Genomic DNA, 19,155 nt, shown 5'->3' with positions numbered 1-19,155 from the left:
TGAGATGATCATATCGTTTTTCTCCTTCAATTTGTTAATATGGTGTATCACATTGATTGATTTGCATATATTGAAGAATCCTTGCATTCCTGGGATAAACCCCACTTGATCATGGTGTATGATCCTTTTAATGTGCTGTTGGATTCTGTTTGCTAATATTTTGTTGAGGATTTTTGCATCTATGTTCATCAGTGATATTGGCCTGTAGTTTTCTTTCTTTGTGACATCTTTGTCTGGTTTTGGTATCAGGGTGATGGTGGCCTCATAGAATGAGTTTGGGAGTGTTCCTCCCTCTGGTATACACTTGATATTTTAGATTCACTTGTCTTTCAGCATCTGTGTAGCACTTTGAGATATCTGTATAGGTTTTACAGGCACAAAATAAGAGTTTAATAATTGTTTGATGAATTGAATTGAAAGTTAGCTATTGTATTTATTTATTTACTTACTTATTTAATACACTCATGGCTAAATTTATTTATCCTTATTACATCATCCTTCTTGCCAGGCTTCTTCTTTTTTTAATTGATGTATAGTTGATTTACAACATTGTGTTAGCTTTAAGTGTACAGCAAAGTGATTCATTTTCTTTTTCAGTTGTTTTTCAGTTTCTTTTCCAGTATAGGTTATTATAAGATATTGATTATAATTCCCTGTGCTATACAGTAAGACCTCATTGTTCATCTATTTTATACATAGTAGTGTGTATATGTTAATCCCATCCTCCTAATTTATCTCTCAAATTAGAACAATGCACATTCGTGTGTACAACTCAGAGGGCTTGTCCTAACCGTGACACATTGGTAAGAGAGCAATATGTGTGTGTCTTGAATATTATAAAGTGTTATTCAGATGTTAGTTATTTCTATACATGGAAAAGTGTTTTCACAGGTAGTTCTCACATCTCACACAGATTGGCCTTGCTGCTTCCCAGGTTCACAAGGTATATGCTTTGTTGCCAAGGCCCATAACATACTTTCACTGTGCACCCCACAGGCTCTAAGGTCTAAAGTGTGTGACTGATGGTGCCAGTCTTTTAGGAGGAAAGGCATGATAAGATTATAGGCATATGTGTCCCCTGAAGATAGTAATTGTGTGGCTGAACCACACTGTCTCCATTTTGTCAGCTCCATCTTAGGCCCGCAGTCCTACTCCCTCACCTCTCTGCATGACTGAGCTTTAGCCTACTCACTAGGAATGCATCCAAGCCAGATAAGTTCCCTATCAACTTTTACCCTTGCCTTCATCTGATATGAAAACTAGAAGAATATCTTCTGCTGACATAGATGGGTAATGGTAATGAGACCCCTGGGGTGGGAGAGGAAAAAAGCCTGCTTCGCATAGGTGCAGCCGTGCTTCTCCCTTGGTAGCCAGATTCTATTTTTAGCTTTGGCCCCTTTAAACTCCCCCATGCCCCTTTCGGGGGCACAGAGTGAAGCTGTGAATACCTCTGGATCATTGTCCACCCGATCCTGCCTGTATGTAAGTTACCCCCAATAAACTTCATAATTGTACTTTATGGAGTTGCCTGCTTCACTTTTCTGTCTTAAAATTCCTTCTCAGGGCTTCCCTGGTGGCGCAGTGGTTGGGAGTCTGCCTGCCGATGCAGGGGACGCGGGTTCGCGCCCCGGTCCGGGAGGATTCCACATGCCGTGGAGCGGCTGGGCCCATGAGCCGTGGCCGCTAAGCCTGCGCGTCCGGAGCCTGTGCTCCGCAACAGGAGAGGCCGCAACAGTGGGAGGCCCGCGTACCGCAAAAAAAAAAAAAAAAAAAAAAAAAATTCCTTCTCAGTTCAGAGGATATTACTCAATATCCCTGCCTCCCAACAGTAATAAAGTCCAATAGCAAAAGGTTCAGAGAAGGAGCATCTCCATTCTTGGATAAATATTTTGGAGGGTCCAGAGTCAACTGATTTTGTACTAAAAGGTTTCTCAGAGACAGAGTCTCATGGATTTAGATGGAATGTCCTGAGGGAGTACCCAACCCTACAGCCGTCCACCTCGCCCTATCCCAGGAAGTAGCAATCAATTCTGTAATGCTAAGGACTATGACCTTGTGAGGTGCAGGGATGAGGGGGCTAGCTGAAAGAGCACTATAGGTTGACCTAGTCTCTCAGGACTGTGACAGCTCCCAGAGGGGCATTATTCTGTACCATCCCCATCCTCTGGCCTGCTCTGGGAGTCAGCTTCTCAGCAGGAATAAGAGCGGTGTTGGCAAGAGAAAGTATAAGAGAATGAGCTTCAGCACTACCCTGCTCTGATTGGTTATTTCTGGAGGAAGTACTCATACAAACCTGACTGGGAATTGCTCCCTCTAGTTTTATTCCCACAACCAGGGTCTAGAAGGTGTCTGTCTAAGAATATACAGGAGACAAAATCCTGAAACTAAAAAGGAAATGATTCCCTTCACCATCCTTCCCCTCCCCCCGAGCCCCACTTCCTAACTCTCCCAGTCCCCAGCCTATAAGTGCATGTGAACACATGCTCGGTTTTCATCCTAAGCTTTTTAGGACTTGACCCTTCTCTAGAGTGAACTGAGTGGTGCCCCTTGATAAGAAGTGTTTGTGAGAAAGCATGCTTGATATGAACCCAGCCATAGCCCATAAAATATTCTTGAAACCACTAACATATTAAAATAATTTCACAAAGGACCTAAGAGAACTTAGAGGTTTACATCATGATCAGTAGTATAAGGTCTGCAGCCTGAGTGCCCAACACTGAATCTGGCTCTGACACTCTGTGACCTCAGGCAGGTCACTTCACTTTTCTATGCCTTAGAATCCTCATCTGTAAAATGCGGAATAACATTACCTACCCTCATAAGAGTTGTTTTGAGGATTGAATGAAATAATGCATATAAAGGACCATGCCACATATATCGTAAGTGCTCATAAATATTAGCTAGTATTTAATTGTCTGACAGTGCCTCATGGTTCTATGCCCATAGTCTTTAAGGCATTTGTGGAGCAAATGAAATTGATGACCATTAGTTTATTTAATACGTTTCCTTAATATGTCCATTTGCCCATACTTAGCCTACTGACTTTCCAATGACACAAGGATAGTTGTTGTTACAATGGCCTAGCATTTACACTCAAACTTTGTGATTCTGCACTCCTTTTCCAAGACCCATTTGCTGGCCCCATCTCTGCCTCCTCTCCCACTCCGTTAGACTTGCCCCTACAAAAGTACCCTGTGTTACTTTAAGATTTAAGGATAAAAAGAGAGTAGTCAATTAAAGGAGTGTTTGCGGGTGGAAGGAAGCACCTTCCTCTGCTCTACCCCCTGTATTCCACAATTTCTTCATCTCCTGTGTATTTATGAGATTGCTGTGGAACAGAAAGGCCACCACCTATAGGAGGTTCTGAAGGTTCATTTGTATAACGTATCACTAGTGTCTCTTCTCTGTAGGTAAGGGCAGCAGGTTTTTCAGGTGGAACTTGCTCCACACTCCTTACCCTAAACTCGCTGCATTCCTGGGATATTAAGTCACTGAGGCTGGAGAGGATACGTGGGGGAAGATATGCCTGGTCCGGCATGAGGCACATTTTTTTGCCCTGTGTATCTCCACTCCAGCTCTAATTGGCTTTCCTTGCTCACTGTGTGTCTCTGTGCTCTCATAGCATCTGACCCTTAAGTAGCTGAGTCACATGGCTTTTATGGACCAAATCATAGTTCCACACTGCTCTTGCTCTTAATGGAAGGCATATTAACCATTAGGGAGAAATTCTTGCTTGAATTCCAAAGAGGCAGTGTGTTCTTCTGGAGGTTTGGTAGATTATTTCTTTCAAATTCACCTTGAATAACAGTCAGAGGACAGCAGTGTGTGCTTTTTATGACAACAACCTACATCTCCATCATGAAGGATGAGGATGAGGAATGCGGGAGTTAGGTTGAAAAAGGAAATCTCCACTGCTCCAAAGCAAGTCACTTCACTCTCCCCCAAATTAAGTATGCAATCCTTTTAGCCCCAAACAGTGGTTGAAGATGGGAAAACCACACTAGACATATCAGCAAATAGGGTAATTCTGGCTCATAGCCCTGCTACTTAGAAGAGGGAGCTCTTCCAACACAATGTCCTGACACTGTACAAGAGGAGGGGAAATGGCTAAAGATAAATTCTTAACATGATCCCAAGAGTAAAACTGGATGAGAATGAAAAGCCTTAGGTTAGATTGTTCGCAGTTCTTCACAGCACTGTGGTGGGCACAACTGTACATGCTACTAGGAGTTCTTCTCACTTTCCTGGTCTGTGAGGGGCAAGCATTAGTTAGGTAAATGCTGGGATACTCGATCCCAATAAGCAGTGGCCATAGTAACTTCAATTCTTTGGTGACTTTAGAGGCATCCAGCTGACTTTCTCATCAAAATACCCAACTCATATAAGATATAAACATTAAGATACATAAGGAAGGGAGAACTGCATTCATCCACTGGGGGTGTGGGAGTGAGCAGATGGTTGATAAACATATGCTCCTTATTAGAAAATAAAATCCTGTGGGCAGAAAGCAGTACCGATGATGATTTAACGTGATCTCGTTTCCCTCCTCCGCCTTCACTCTACCTTGGAGTGTTAGCCACTCTCCCAACCCCAAACAACATAAAGGCGATGTCCTAGCTATTATTACCTCTCTCTTCCCTAAAAAACAAATCAACAAAATACTCAGGATAGTAGGAAACACAAAGCAATCTTCATTTCTTCCACACATTAGAAACATTTGCAATTACAGTTCAGCTTCTCTGAGATCTACATCAATGTTGGTCAAAGAGCACAGAAAAGCCAGGTTGGAGGGAATCCCTGATAAGGAGGCATGAAGTGAGAGCTTTGATTCAACCACTCCACTCAGCACAGTGGAGGCCCATGCAGGTCCCTGAGATAGTCATTCTGCTTTATGCCTTGAAGGAAACCCACTCTGTACTCCCTCCTCAGAGTGTGCCTTTGAAGGGCCACTGAAAGGAAAGATCCTTGATGAATGATCACTAGTAAAGTCCTAAGGGAGAGCTAACTCATTTAAGGAGCAGCTCTTTTAATAGTGGGGGTTTTCCTCTTAATCAGTGTTTCTCACTGGAATTAAAAGACCCCAGCCACATTCACAGTTACAGGTTTCACATAACTCAGACTGTTTCCCGGGAGGTACCCATAGCTGATAAGCAGGCACATCCTCTGATCAGTCAGGATATATTCTGGTGGGATTTTGGGCCATTCAGTTCAGCTCACAGAAACCTCAGTAATGCTCAAGTGAATGAGCAGAGCTTAAAGGTCACAGAGAGCCTTAGGTGCATGGAGGTAAGTTATCTCATAGGGCAGCCAGACAGCTGACCTGGGTGGGAGGAATGTGAATGATATCTCTGACCCTCCCAGGTGGTTACCTTGGTGTCCAAACATAGCAGTCAATCTTAAGGAAATAAAATCTATTTGGGGGCTGCTCTTTCTTCTGATAGGCTTACAGAAAACTAAAAACAATGTCCTGGTGGGTACTCACCCATGAGCCTCATCGTCTCCTTCAATTTCACAGTTGCTCTTGGCAACCCCAACCCATCCCCAAATACCCAAAAGACAGAATCAGACAATGCTTTGCCTTGTTTCAGCATCAACGGATGGCTCTGAGTTCTCAACCCTGCCCCGAGGGTGCTGGTAGCAGCAGACACAGTGGAGATAGTCCACTACATTGTGGGTGAAGAGTGAGCGCAACGGGTGCAAGTACTGGAAGAAAAGGAGCATGAAGCCAATGGAAATCAGATAAGCAATAATGAGCTGCAAGGCAATCAAGGAATGACAGTAATTCAGTAACACTTTCACTCCAAAGAACTTAAAAACCAAGACCATGATCACATTCTCTAACAATCTCACACTATAGTGCAGGCCCATGTGTCCCCAGTTCTGACCTTTCTCAACAAGGTCGCTGTCTGCTAACTTCAACTGCAAAGCTGACCAGCAAGAGAAGTTGATGCCAGCATAGAGGACGGTAACGGAAATCAACACCACTAAGGTGCCAAGCCGGCTGAAATTTTTCTCAATGTTATTGGGCATATGGGCACCACTCCTCCAGAACTTAACCCAAGGCTCAAAGAGGATGATCAGGAAGTTCAGCAATAAGAAGGGCACAGCCTTCAATTTCAAGGTGGCTGAAAAGAGCACGAGAATCATGAGGCGGGAGGTGATCTCCAATGTCCGCCAAATGGTGATGCACAGGACTTCTAGTGGCCCAAGGCGAATCTTGTATTCATCATACTTGATCTGGATAGCCAACATATTGCAGAGGGTAGCCCCATAGGTGACAGATATCAGGGAAAAGACTATTAGCACAGCTGTAAGAAAAAAAAAAAGAAACAGAAGAAAATAGATAATCAGTCAATGTTGGTGAAGCTTGTACTCTGACCCAGAGGTCCCGAGAGATGATAGGTGAGACTCAAGGGCCCAAGTTAAGAGCAAACCTACGAATGAACAGAGCTACGTAAACAAACAGCATACACAGAAAGAAAATGGAAATAAACTAAATTTTTTTGTGTGACAGGGATTGGGGCAGTTTTTAATTTTTTCTACATTTCTCTAGTTTCTAACTTTCCCATGAAGTAAGAAATGAACATATACTGGCAATATTTTAACAATCATATAAACATACAAAATAAACTAAAAACCATCACTGAGGGGTCACTAGCATTAAGAGGTCACTAACACAAGAAAAGTACATATAAAGGGATGGGCAGCATCTACCTGATGAAACAAGCTTCTGAGAAAACAGTGCTGGAGGCAGAGAGAACTTGATCTGAAAAAAATCCAGTCTTAGGAGACTCAGAGAGAATGCCTTTGGTTATAGAAGTCCCTGCTTTGATGAACATCTTCTTCAAGGAACTAATTTTGTTTGTGTATGCTTCTAGAACATAAAATATATACTGGAAATTCCATGAGAGCAGAAGGGACCATGTCTATTTTGTTCACTGTTGTATCACCAGAGCCTAGCACACTGCCTGGAGCATAGTAGGTTCTCAACAAATGTTTGTGGAATTAATGAAGAATTCTGAGTTTAGAGAGGCACCATAACACACCTACAATTAGAAGTGCTTGGTTCAGCAGTGTGAGAGCTTGTGCGATTCACTGAATATCCATGTGCCTTGGTCCCCTAGGTCACTGATATACTCTAGAGTTGCTTGTATTACTCATCAGCAATACCAGTTTCCCAATGCTTTGGTATACTTTAGGAATCCCCAAACTTCTGGCAGAGTGGTTTAAAAATTTAAAAATCCCATTTCCTAGCCCATAACATCCATACCACTGTGCGTTAGAGTAGGGGCCCTGAAGGATCAGGATGCCTTCTAATCCTGCTATCCTAAGTCTCAACTATAGGTCACACAGTGGCTCTTTCCTTTTCTTCCTTTCTTTATATCAGAGGATACCAATCACTAAGAAAAATCTAGTGCTCTCAAGGAGAGTGAGACGCCGGAGTGTACACATCCAAAAGAAAAGCTGGAGCTTTCTGTTCCCATAAAAACACTGGATCCAGGGAACTAGAGCCATAGAAATGTCAATTTAATCTGCAAGAAAAGTAAAGACCTTCCGATAGAAACCCAGAAAGAAGCACAGCGTTGTTTCCGAGATCTTTTCTAGCTCTAAGTAGAGGGTTGCCGTCTCAAAGACTGGAAGACTCTCTTAAAGTGTCTACTCTTACCTTTATTTTTATTATTTATTATTTTTTTCCAGCTTTATTGAGATATAATCGACATATAACATTGTATTAGTTTAAGGTGTACAGCATAATGATTTGATATACTCTTAGCTTTATAAACCACTATCAGTCCCATCCTCAAGAGTTGATGCTCCTTGTAGAGTTTGGAACATCAGGGCATATGTACAGCCAGCCAAGTGTGGTGATGCTTTCCCTTAAATTTAGAACTCGTTTATTGATAGTAGTGTAATAAAAAGAAGAAAGCCTGATGTTTCCAATAAATGTAAGAACACCTTCCATCTGTCTCCCTACAAAAAGACACATGCCATAAGAGGTCATAATGCTGCTAGTGAAATTTGCTCATCTATGCTGATCCAGATGACCTCCCAGAGAAAAAGGAATAAGAAAAGGGGTAGCAAAGAGAAGACAGGAGGGTGCGTGAAAATGAGGAAAACTAAAACCAAAAAGTAGTTCACAAAACCTTAAAAGAGAGGGTGTTGTCAGAAAGTTTTTAATAGGAGAAATCACTGAATAATTGAAAACAAGGCCTTGTAGAAAGCTTCCCTTACATCCTTTGTAGAGTGACCTATAGTTAGAAACACGGATCCTAAAGGCAGATGTCCTGCATTCCAATCCTCTTTGCCATCTATTACTTATGGAACCTTGTGGGGAAATTTGCTTAACCTCTCGGTGCCTCTGTTTCTCATTTGTAAGATGTGGATAATAACAAGTATCTCATAGTGTTATGGTGAAGATTTAAATGAAATAATTAGAGAAATGCCTGGAATATAGTAAATGCTATCTGTTAGCTCCTGTCATCATCACCATCATCATCATCATCACCATTCTCTATTTCCAAAAGTACAGGAGATACATTTACTTTGCTTAGGTGCTACCCTGACACTTAGGAAATCAGGTGATTTCAAAATTGATAGAACATCTAGACATAAGCCTTACAAAAATGTGACAAACCTATAATAAGAAAATGATACAATTTTACTGACGTATATTTAAAAATATTTAATGACATGTACTTTGGTAAACTTGTATATAGTTGGCCCCCTGCATCCACAGATTCAACCAACACCATGGATAGAAAATACTCGGGAAAAAATTCCAGTAAGTTCCAAAAAGCAAAACTTGAATTTGCCATGTACTGGCAACTATTTACTTAGCATTTACCTCATATTCATAACTATTTACATAGCATTTACATTGTATTAGGTATTGTAAGTAACCTAGAGATGATGTAAACTATACAGGAGGATGTACACAGGTTATACACAAATACTACACCATTTTACATAAGGGATTTGAGAATCTACGGATTTTGGTACCTGCAGGGGGTCCTGGAAACAATCCCCTGCAGATACCCAGGGTCAAGTATAGTTTTCTTGCTACAGGTCTTACATATTTATGACACAGTGTAGTGATGCTACACAGATGTATATTTATCTCCAAACTCATCAAGTTGTACACATTAAATAGGTATAGGTTTTTGTTTGTCAATTGTACCTAGATGAAGTGATTTTTAAATATTTAATGAAATGGAGAGTTAAATTATCTTCTAATATGAAATTGATTGATCCTGTAAAGATGTAAACTCCCTCCAAAATAACCTAAATAATTGAATGCAATCCCAATCACAGTCTCAATAAAATGTTTTTTCTTTTGTTGTTATTGTTTTGCTTTGTTTTGTTTTCTGGTGGGTGAATTGACAAATTGATTGTGAAAATTCATTCTGTTTGGAAGATCAGGCTAAATTGCTCTACTAGATATGAGCTGTGAAAGGCCTTTGAAAGGCGCAAGACCTAAAAGCAATAAAGAATTTGAATACATAAAAATTTAATACTTCAAAATGCCAGAAAAGGGCTTCCCTGGTGGCGCAGTGGTTGAGAGTCTGCCTGCCGATGCAGGGGACATGGGTTCGTGCCCCAGTCCGGGAAGATCCCACATGCTGCAGAGCGGCTTGGCCTGTGAGCCATGGCCGCTGAGCCTGCACGTCCGGAGCCTGTGCTCCGCAGCGGGAGAGGCCACAACAGTGAGAGGCCCGCGTACTGCAAAAAAAAAAAAAAAAAAAAAAGCCAGAAAATACTCCAAGTATATTGTCTCCTACGTATAGTGTGTTGCACATCTGTTACATGTGTGACATGTATATGCACATTTAAAATGTGTGTATGTACACACATACAGAACATTATACAAATGTATGCATACACACTTATCCACAGCAGAGAAAGGATTAATGGCCAGAATAAGTAAATAGATCCTCCAAATTAATAAGGAAAAGGTAAATAACCCACTAGAAAAAGTGAGTAACATATAAGTAAGATATTTAAAGAACAGAATGACCAAACATGAAATGATGCTCATAAAGAAAGTAAATTATTAAAATAGTTATTTTATAATTATATAAATATTTAGTTTAAGATATAAAGAAACAGGCATCTTCATACACTGCTGGTGGGAATAGAAATTCATGCAACCTTTTGGCAGTACTGCTAAAATTCTAAATATGCATATCTTTTCTCCCAGCAATTCTACTGCTAAGAAGTTATTCTACAAAGTCTCATTCCAGTACACAGATGCTTATAAGGATGTTCATAGGAGCATAGTCTGTAATCAGAGAAAAACTTTTTTGCATGGATGGAAAAATTATAAACAAACTTTAATCCTACCAACAGAAGATTAGGGAAATAAGAAGGAATGGTCCAATTCATATAAAGGAAATATATAGTATATTTATCATTATTATTATATATATAAATAACTGTTGAAGAAATATTGGCATACTTTTGAAAAAAACATGCTGCTGAATAGAATGTTTAATTTGCCTTTTTTGGCAAATATATATATATACACATATATGTGTTATATGTATGTTTATATTTACATAATAAAAAGAAGTCTGCACTACTGTGTATAAAATAGATAACTAATGAGAACCTGCTGTATAGCACAGGAAAGAAAGAAAGAAAGAGAGAGAGAGAGAGAGAGAGAGAGAGAGAGAGAGAGAGAGAGAGAGAGAGAGAAAGAAAGAGAAAGAGAGAAAGGGTGGGGGAGGGAGGAAGGAAAGAGTCTGGAAGGATATACACTAAATGGTAAACAGATTACCTTTGGGAAATGAGATTAGATCTCCTATTTTATATATATTCTGTACAGTTTTGAGTCTTTACCATAACCATGTCTGATTTTTATAATTGAGAAGAATAAGGACCAGAAATAGTAATACATGCTCATGGTAAAAAGAAATCCAAACCATATAAAAGGGTATAAAGTAAAAGCTAATAAAAGTCAGCTGACTTCTCATTTGCACTCGCTAGAGGTAAATGGTTCCTTGCATATCTTTCTAGAAATAGTCTGTGCATATACAATTACCTGCAGGCCATCCGGTTTGTGCATGTATTACTTTTATAATGCATACATATTTTAATTAGATAGTTTAATTACCCTCAAAATTCTCAGGAGGAAAAGCATCATCATTTCCAGATTTTTCTCCCCATACTACTGTCAATTCTAGGTATGTAAAAAGCTTCAAGACCAGTAGAACTTCATGAACAATTCTTAGTAGAGAAAAAAAGAGAGCACATTTCCTCCTTTATTTGAAACATAGGGCTTTGCCAAGAAGGGTCAGCACCTAACAATAAGGAAATGGTCCAAAGCTGTACCCACAGCTGTACCAGCTCCAGCCCAAGCTAGAGGCTTACTCATCTTGGGATCCCTCTTTTACAAGTGGGAAATTAAGACAGTGATCTCTTTGGTAACTTCCTCTAAAGATTACAGAGAAGGTCAGAACCGGGACCAGGCCTGACTTGCATCGGTATTCATTCCACACCCCTTTTTCTTTCTCCCCACTGGAGTTGGAAGGAGTGATTAAATCAGTGGTTCCCAAAAGTGGCTGATCAGAATCAACTGGGGTACATTAAAAATGCAGATTCTTGGCCTCTCCACACTCAGATTGATTCAGGTCTGAGTATGGGATGTAAGTTTTAAAGGAAGATTTCATCCAGTATGTTTTCTCATGATCTGTAATATTTGGGAACCTCTTACTTAAAGGCAGCCATCCCTAAACCAACCAACCAACCAACCAACCAACCAACCAACCAAACACACTCAGTACAATTTAAACACTGTGGGTAGGGAAAATGTCCTACTGGCTGCTGGTATTACTCGCTTCTTCTGGGTCCAGAGAGGGTTTTGCTGTGGCATTGTTAGTCTAAACACCTTACCCCAGTTTCAGAAATCTGGTAGGCCTGAGATGTCTGGCTCCCCAAGTTGACTCTCGGTGCTGTCCAACTAGTTCTATAATACCAATAGAGTTAATCACTAGCCACACATAGCTACTGAGCACTTGAAATGTGGCTAGTATGACTGAGAAAATAAATTTTAAATTCTAAATTTTAATTTAAATAGCCACATGAAGCTGGTGGCCAGTATATTGGACAGCTCAGGTCTAGATTTCTAAGACCCTTGATTTCAGGGGAGCCCTCCCCTCTCCTGACCCCACTCACCTCTACCCAGGGGGACCTCTGCAGAGATCAGGGTCACATAGAGCTGACAGGTCAGCTGGGGCACTGAGCCCAGGAAGGCTTGGATCTGTGACATACGTTTGTAGGCACTGCGGTGCATAGCCAGGGTCCGGATGGAGTGGCCCACCTCCCATTCTATCAGCACCTCCTCGCCATTTATTAGCATCTTCTTTCGGGTGAGGCTGACATAGGGCTCCTCCTGCCCTCCTTTCTTCCACAGTGTGAGGTACTTAATCATGGCTTCCAAACATCTGCAGAAGTAAAGCATCATGAGTACTTAACTAAAGCTGTCCTAGGAAGGAAAGTTGTAGTGAGGGGGAAAAATAACTCAGGAGGGCTGTGCTACTTTTTGCCATTCCTTCTTTCCTGTTCTACTCGTTTCTCATAAGGCAAGGAGTTGGTCATGCCTTCCACGTGTCACTTCAGTCTAAATCCTTTGTGTTGGGTTGGCAATCGACCAACCTAAGAACGCCAATTCAGAAGTGTTTGAGGACTTAAGAATAAGCCTGTGACAGAAAAATGGCTTGAACACAAAGACATTAAAAATGTGTTGAGAGAAATGATGAAGGTTCCAAAAGGCTCTGGTTTTCATAACACCTCAGGTTCCTGAGGTAAAGCATTCCTTATTCAAAGCTTTCAGCTCCATAATCAGAGCTTTTGAGCTCTGCTTTTTCAAAACAAAGCCCACAACTATAACTGTCTCAGCCAAAAGGTCTTGGAGGGGATCTGGAAAAACCTCTCAAATATACAGGAAAGCCATTTAGCAACGAAGGTACTTAAAAGGCTTGACAACTCAGAACCGAATGTACTATATACCTAGAGAACCTCAAAAGATCTCTTTAAAGGTTGTTCTGGGTGCCTCTTGACCTGTTTGGGAACAATAGCCTTTTAAACTTCATTCTTTCTCTACAAAGAGTAAAACATCCTTATGAGATCCTATCATCCTTGAAATAATATTAAGACCACATTTCCTGCTGTAACTGTCCCATATCCCCCATATAAATCAGAAGTCTTCAGCAGTTCTGATGTGGTGAAAAGAGAAGCAACTAGAACATCTTGTTTTGGAACACCTGAGTTACCACTTCCCCCACCCACACTTAAGTAAATGGAAACTGTGAACTATTTCTTCTAAGTAAGAACAGTTGTGTCAAAAATTAAGCAGTCTTTCCTGATAGGCTGAGGGCACGGGTTGCATTTATCTTACCCACCACCCTTATCAGATAGTGGGCATTTGATAAATATTTGCTGAGTAAATGAAAGAGTTAGAAGGAAAAAAAAAGAATACAGGGTGAGAAGTGATGGAAGGAGAAGATAATAATTAATAATGGCAATGTAATTTAACAACAACAAAAAAAACACACCAAAGATGAGATCAGATTTATATGCTCTCTAGGCCTTTGGATCCCAATAGAAAAGCTTGGAACAGTGCTGGCTGTCACTCTCCACAGGATCCCTTTAAAAAAAACATTTATATTGGACTACAGTTGATTTACAATGTTGTGTTAGCTTCAGGTGTACAGCAAAGTGATTCAGTTATACATATACATATATCTATTCTTTTTCAAATTCTTTTCCCATTTAGGTAATTACAGAATATTGAGCAGAGTTCTCTGTGCTATACAGTAGGTCCTTGTTGGTTATCTATTTTAAACATAGTAGTGTGTATATGTCAATCCCAAACTCCCAATTTATCCCTCCCCCCACCATCTTTCCCCTTTGGTAACCATAAGTTTGCTTTCTAAGTCTGTGAGTCTGTTTTGTAAATAAGTTCATTTGTATCATTTTTCCACAGGATCCCTTTGAGATTGGTGCATGTGTACCGGCCTAAAGCATGTAGTTTGAAACATCCATGTTGTAGGGAAAAATCTAAAATCCAGGAGAGAAAAAGATGGAAGGAGAGAACAGAAAAGGAAAAAAAGCAACTTTCTCTTCTTATTCAGGAAAAATGCATAAGTACATTTCCAACAAGAGAGTTTAGATTTTAACCCAAGCCCATCAATACTATTGCTGAACAAAACACTGGGGGAGGCGGTGGCATGAAGAATTCTGTGTATACTTCTATTCTTAAGGCCATTTACTGGTTTAAGTAAACATGTTTGCCTTGCTTATAAGTGGCAGTAAATGAGAGTACATTTTCATTTTCAGAAGTATCTTTGCATTTCATATAAGGGAGCCAGGACCTCCAAACACCTTCATGTGCCTAATAGCATTCATCAAGTTCCTGCCTACCTAAAAAGTAATTTGCCTTGAAAATAAGCATTATCAAGGATATGATTTATGAGCTTTTAATTATTTTTTCCCTGCTGTGAGGTAGCTGACTGAGATTATAAATGCTTTTCAATCATTTCTAGTGGGAGCTAAATGACAAAAATGAAACATAGTACTCAACACTCCATATGGACGGTCCAAATCAAAGATGGCTTGGGAGGCCACAAAGCAAAGAGAGAAGTCGAAACAGGGAGGTGGGGCAGAACTTACTGAAATTTGCATCTTAAGAGTGATTGATCCGTTAACTCCATATATTGCATTTGAAAAGGGCAAGAAGAAAGGTTTCCTTACTCCTCTAATGACATCTCTAAATGACATCTTGGTTCCAAGTTCGAGATGAGGTCTTCCTTTCACAGTTTAACTTCAAAGATTTAGAACTGGAAAGGCCCTTTAGATTACCTAGTCCAGAGGTTGCATAGGCCAGCTGAGTCACATCTCACGAACAGCTGTGGCGTGTTTGGCCCAGACAGTGCTTTTATTTAATTACCAAAATCAGTTGTCAACATGTTCAATCATTCTATTTCACATAAAATCCTGTCTTGGGAGCTTGTCCTGAAAAGTTGGGGCCTTGGCGATACTGGGTCTGAATTCCAACAGGGAAACAATGCGCTGGAGCTGTAGAGAGGCTGGCCTCCTTTAGGCAGATCTTGCGGACTCCAGATTGCCACAGTACTCACTAACGCTCCATCATTTCTCTCACACCGAGAGTTCATTTTTACTTATCATCACACGTGAAACTACTGTTTTTTCTCATCCTTGGCTTGCTTCACTCGTTTATGATACCTGCCTGGCCCCTGTAAGTGTTTGAGTTTGAGACCCATGATCTAGCCCAACCCATTTATTTTACAGATGAAGGAACTGAGGCTCAAGGCATCTTCAGGGATTTCACCAAGGCCATGCAACTAGTCAATGACAGAGGGCAAACTAGATTCCAGGTCTCCTGAATTCCAGGCCACTGTTTCTGTTGATGTCTCATATTTTCGCTGATGGAGCATAATCAATTCCTCTCCATTTAAACATATTGATAAAATTTTCTTTTAAAGGGGGCAGTTCCATCCTTAGTTTCAGACTGTGTTTATTTCTAAGGATGAAATATCTTCCCATTGCAATTACAACATCAACACTCTGACCCATATTCCTCAGCTGACTGCAAGTTTCTGCCTCTCTTGCAATCAAGATAAATTTGGTCCATTCTTTCCTACTGACCTCAGAAGTTTTGCAACATCTCTCTACCTTGAAAATCACATAGCATCCAAATGAGACTTCTGACACAGATGCCTGTACCCCTAGGATAAGGCACATTCTTTTTTTTTTAACATCTTTATTGGAGTATAGTTGCTTTACAATGGTGTGTTAGTTTCTGCTTTATAACAAAGTGAATCAGCTATACATATACATATATCCCCATATCTCCTCCCTCTTGCGTCTCCCTTCCACCCTCCCTATCCCACCCCTCTAGGTGGTCACAAAGCACCGAGCTGATCTCCCTGAAGGCACATTCTTGTCCCTTCAAAGCAATCTGAATGGGAAGACTCAATACTATTACATTGTGCTACAGCATCCAGATGGAGAGATAAGCTATCTTCCTTTGCCCCCTTCTAACTGTGTATCTTTATTGCAGAAAGATACAGAGATAAATAGGAGACCAATAAACTGACAGAGAAAAATAAACTACAATGGGTCCGGGTACCAGATGAGCACAAATGGCTTAAAATACTTTCCAGATGTCAAATAACTCCAGAAAATTTGAAAATATCAGTAGCAGCAGCCCAAGCAACTCAGGGTAAAGAAACTGAATGTGACATGGGATGGAGGGGGTAAGAACTTCCATCCAATTTAAAGAGCATCTAAAAGGCAGAGTCAAAATAACACACTCTGAAGCTATAGCCTGTGTTTACAAGGTGACCACATCAGTTGGTCTCATACCAATTTTCACAACCCGAATCCGGATAGCAAACATTGTCAAATGAAGTCTTATTAATGGTACCATACATGGTTTTGGAACACAGGTACATGCCATATGTTCATTGTGGTGGCACTTAAGACTGCAGGTAAGACTTTTTGGATGGTAGGCAGGGAAACCAAGAGTGGGAGGGAATGGGAGAATCGATTCGATTCGAGGCACAGTAACAGTCTTAAAAATATTAAATTTATCTTTCTCTGCACAGTTGGGGGGTAGGGGAGGAGGGAAAAGATTTAAAAGTTGCTCACCTGATAACAGGTCCCAAGAGGATTAGATGCATAAACAATGATAGTGGCTTGTCTTTGGCCAGATCTCTGTGGACAAAAATGAGCGTCAACTGGACCATAATGGATGAAAACATAAAGAAGGAAAAGGTGTATGCCATCCAGTAGGTTTCACTATTCTTCCGATAGATTCTAACCATGTACAAGGCAGATGCTGCCTCCCCACAGTACAAAAACGTGGAGAAGAGGATGCCAAATGGAAAGGTAAATCGGGGGTTGGTCCCACGGATGACATCTTCCTCCAGAGAGGATATCGGCTCCACGTTTGGCTCCTCAGGAATTTCAAAAACTCGGTCCATTGTCGAGGTTCTGAGTGTTGTGGTCTGGTCTTCAGAGCAATCCCATCCCCAACTCCCAAGAGAACCCTGTAGCCACTGCAGTGCAAGTATTGGTGAGGAGAGCTGTCAAGTCCAATTCCAGAACGGAGATCTACTAGTTAGAGCAGGAGACCGCTCTCTCCTCGTCTCAAATTAGACTTGTTGGAGTCTGGGATGAAGAGCCCAGGAATACCACTTTGAAACTAGACTCTTGATTGGCCCAGGATTCCAATCGTCAACTACGTGCTGTGGAAGTTGGACAAGGCAAAAGCAAGCATCTTAGCGCCCAGTCCGGAGTCCAATTCCAGGCGCGTCAAGAGCCATGGGAACAGCTGTTTCCGTGGCGGCTCCGCCTTTCACAGCCCCCCAGGCAGGGCGGGTAGCCACTCTCTCGGGGGCACCGACACTCAGCAGCTCCTCTTGAGGAGCCCTGACCAGTGTGCTCTCTCAAATCAGCCGAGAACTGAGCCAGGGCAGAAGAGGGGTCGCAGCCTGAGCGTCCCTTCGGGGATCCAGTTCACTGCCCAGGTACCTTAGCTAATGCTAGGCTGCGGCTATTAGCTCGCCAGCTCGCCGGCGGTCTCTCCGCACCCGCGCTCAGTCAGGCGTTCTCACGGCGGCTCCTCCAATTCCCCAAGCTCCGCCCCCAAGGCAGCCAGGCCAGGGGCAGGAGCAAAGCCACAACCCCGGCCCCAAGCGCAGTCAGCGGGGAGAGAAGCAGAGCGCGCGCCAGCTACAGGATCAAGAGAAAGCTGGAGAGGCTTCTTTTCCACAGAGAAACTTTGCTAGCGAAAAACACGACGTGCGGGGCGCCAACCCGGCCCGACGGATGTCGGCAAACTCTTGGGCGCCGTCTGCTGCCGGGGTCCTGCCTGGCTCGCAGTTCCAGCTGTGAGAGGTCGGTGGCTTCAGGAACAAAGGCACCGATGGTGGGGCTGCACGAAATGGGAGAGACAGCTGGGGCCAAACAAAACCAGCCTGCGAGTTCCAGGGCGGGCAGATAAGGATGCTCGGTGCACAGAGGCGCGACAAAAAGGGGCTTGGGCCAACCTTCAGAAGCACTTCTCATCACGACCTCTGGACTCTGGAGGGAGCCACAGCTTTCCTCTTCGCCAACAGCAGCAGACCCCAGTTCTACCCCGCCCTCCCTAACTAGCTCGCTCCCACACTCTCTCTAGCCAGGCGGTTAAGCAGGAGTGGCTCTCTCAGCCTCAGGATTGAATTTCCCTGGGTCCTATTGCCCTACAGATTTTATCACGGTGGGGCTGGGGAGAGACCTGAGGGGGCAATTGGGCTGTAGAGTTTCCTTTCCAAGCGAGAGTGTATGTAGCAGAAGGAAGAAAGAGAAAGAGGGAATGTCAAAGAGAGACTCAAGGTCAGCCCACAGACCCATATTATGTGCCTTGATTTCTCCACTTGCAAAATGAGGCCAGGATGGGAACTTTAGAATGAACTTTCAGGTCTTTGGCTGTAAGGTTCTGAAGAGGTGCCAAATTCTAAATAGACTGGAGAGGAGCCAGGAGAGCTGTTAATAAAAACTGAGAGGGGTGTCTTAAAGAGCTCTGAAAATTGCCTAGATTCTTAAGAGCAATCTTCCCCCACCTCGCTGAGCTTTTGTTTTTGTGCCTTCATTTGCATAATTCTAAACCCCAGGGGAAAAGAGAAAACATCTGCCTCCTGGTAATAATATAAATGTAGCAGAGCCTGTGCCAATCTCCTTTTGCTGCAGGAAGTCAGTAAAAAGGATCTATGTGAGGAGTGGCCAAGTAGCAGCCACCAAAATGATGGTTTCAAGAAAGGCTTAGTCTTGCTGTTGTATTGGTTTTTAGGATTCCTTCAATTGCTGTCTCCTTTCCCCAGGGCTGATTCAAGAACAGATCAGCTTCAAAAGGTTGTTGCTTTTGAAGCAGATGTCCCATCTTGGTCTGTACCTGTGTTAGCTGCTGGGTTAGGAGGCTGACGCTTCCTCCTTTCTGTTTCACAAGGCGGGGCAATGCTATCTGAGAACACTTCGTACTGTTGATGGCTTGGGCCTTTCCAAAAGGCACAAAGTTTTCTGCCAACAGTATACAGTGCAGAACTTCTTGTGGGCTTCTTCAAGACCTATTCCCAAGATGGATCACAAGTAGGG

General features: G+C 42.1%; 1 protein-coding gene across 1 annotated transcript in view; it reads right to left on the bottom strand.

Annotated features, from left to right (window-relative positions):
* Positions 1–4,457: 4,457 nt before the first annotated feature.
* XKRX (XK related X-linked) overlaps positions 4,458–19,155 on the bottom strand; it is a 70,431-nt gene continuing 55,733 nt past the window's right edge. The window contains exons 2-4 of the mRNA XM_081222625.1: positions 16,672–17,959; positions 12,175–12,443; positions 4,458–6,308 (exon numbers count right to left, since the gene is read on the bottom strand). Coding sequence (XP_081078751.1) covers positions 5,563–6,308; positions 12,175–12,443; positions 16,672–17,006 — 1,350 coding nt within the window. The 5' untranslated portion in view covers positions 17,007–17,959 and the 3' untranslated portion in view covers positions 4,458–5,562. The remainder of the gene's footprint in view (positions 6,309–12,174; positions 12,444–16,671; positions 17,960–19,155) is intronic.

The sequence above is a fragment of the Mesoplodon bidens genome (genome assembly GCF_964165515.1).
Source record: "Mesoplodon bidens genome assembly, chromosome: X".
Classification (NCBI taxonomy): domain Eukaryota; kingdom Metazoa; phylum Chordata; class Mammalia; order Artiodactyla; family Ziphiidae; genus Mesoplodon; species Mesoplodon bidens.
The sequence above is the reverse complement of the archived record's forward strand: the minus strand, read 5'-3'. Positions and strand labels throughout refer to the sequence as shown.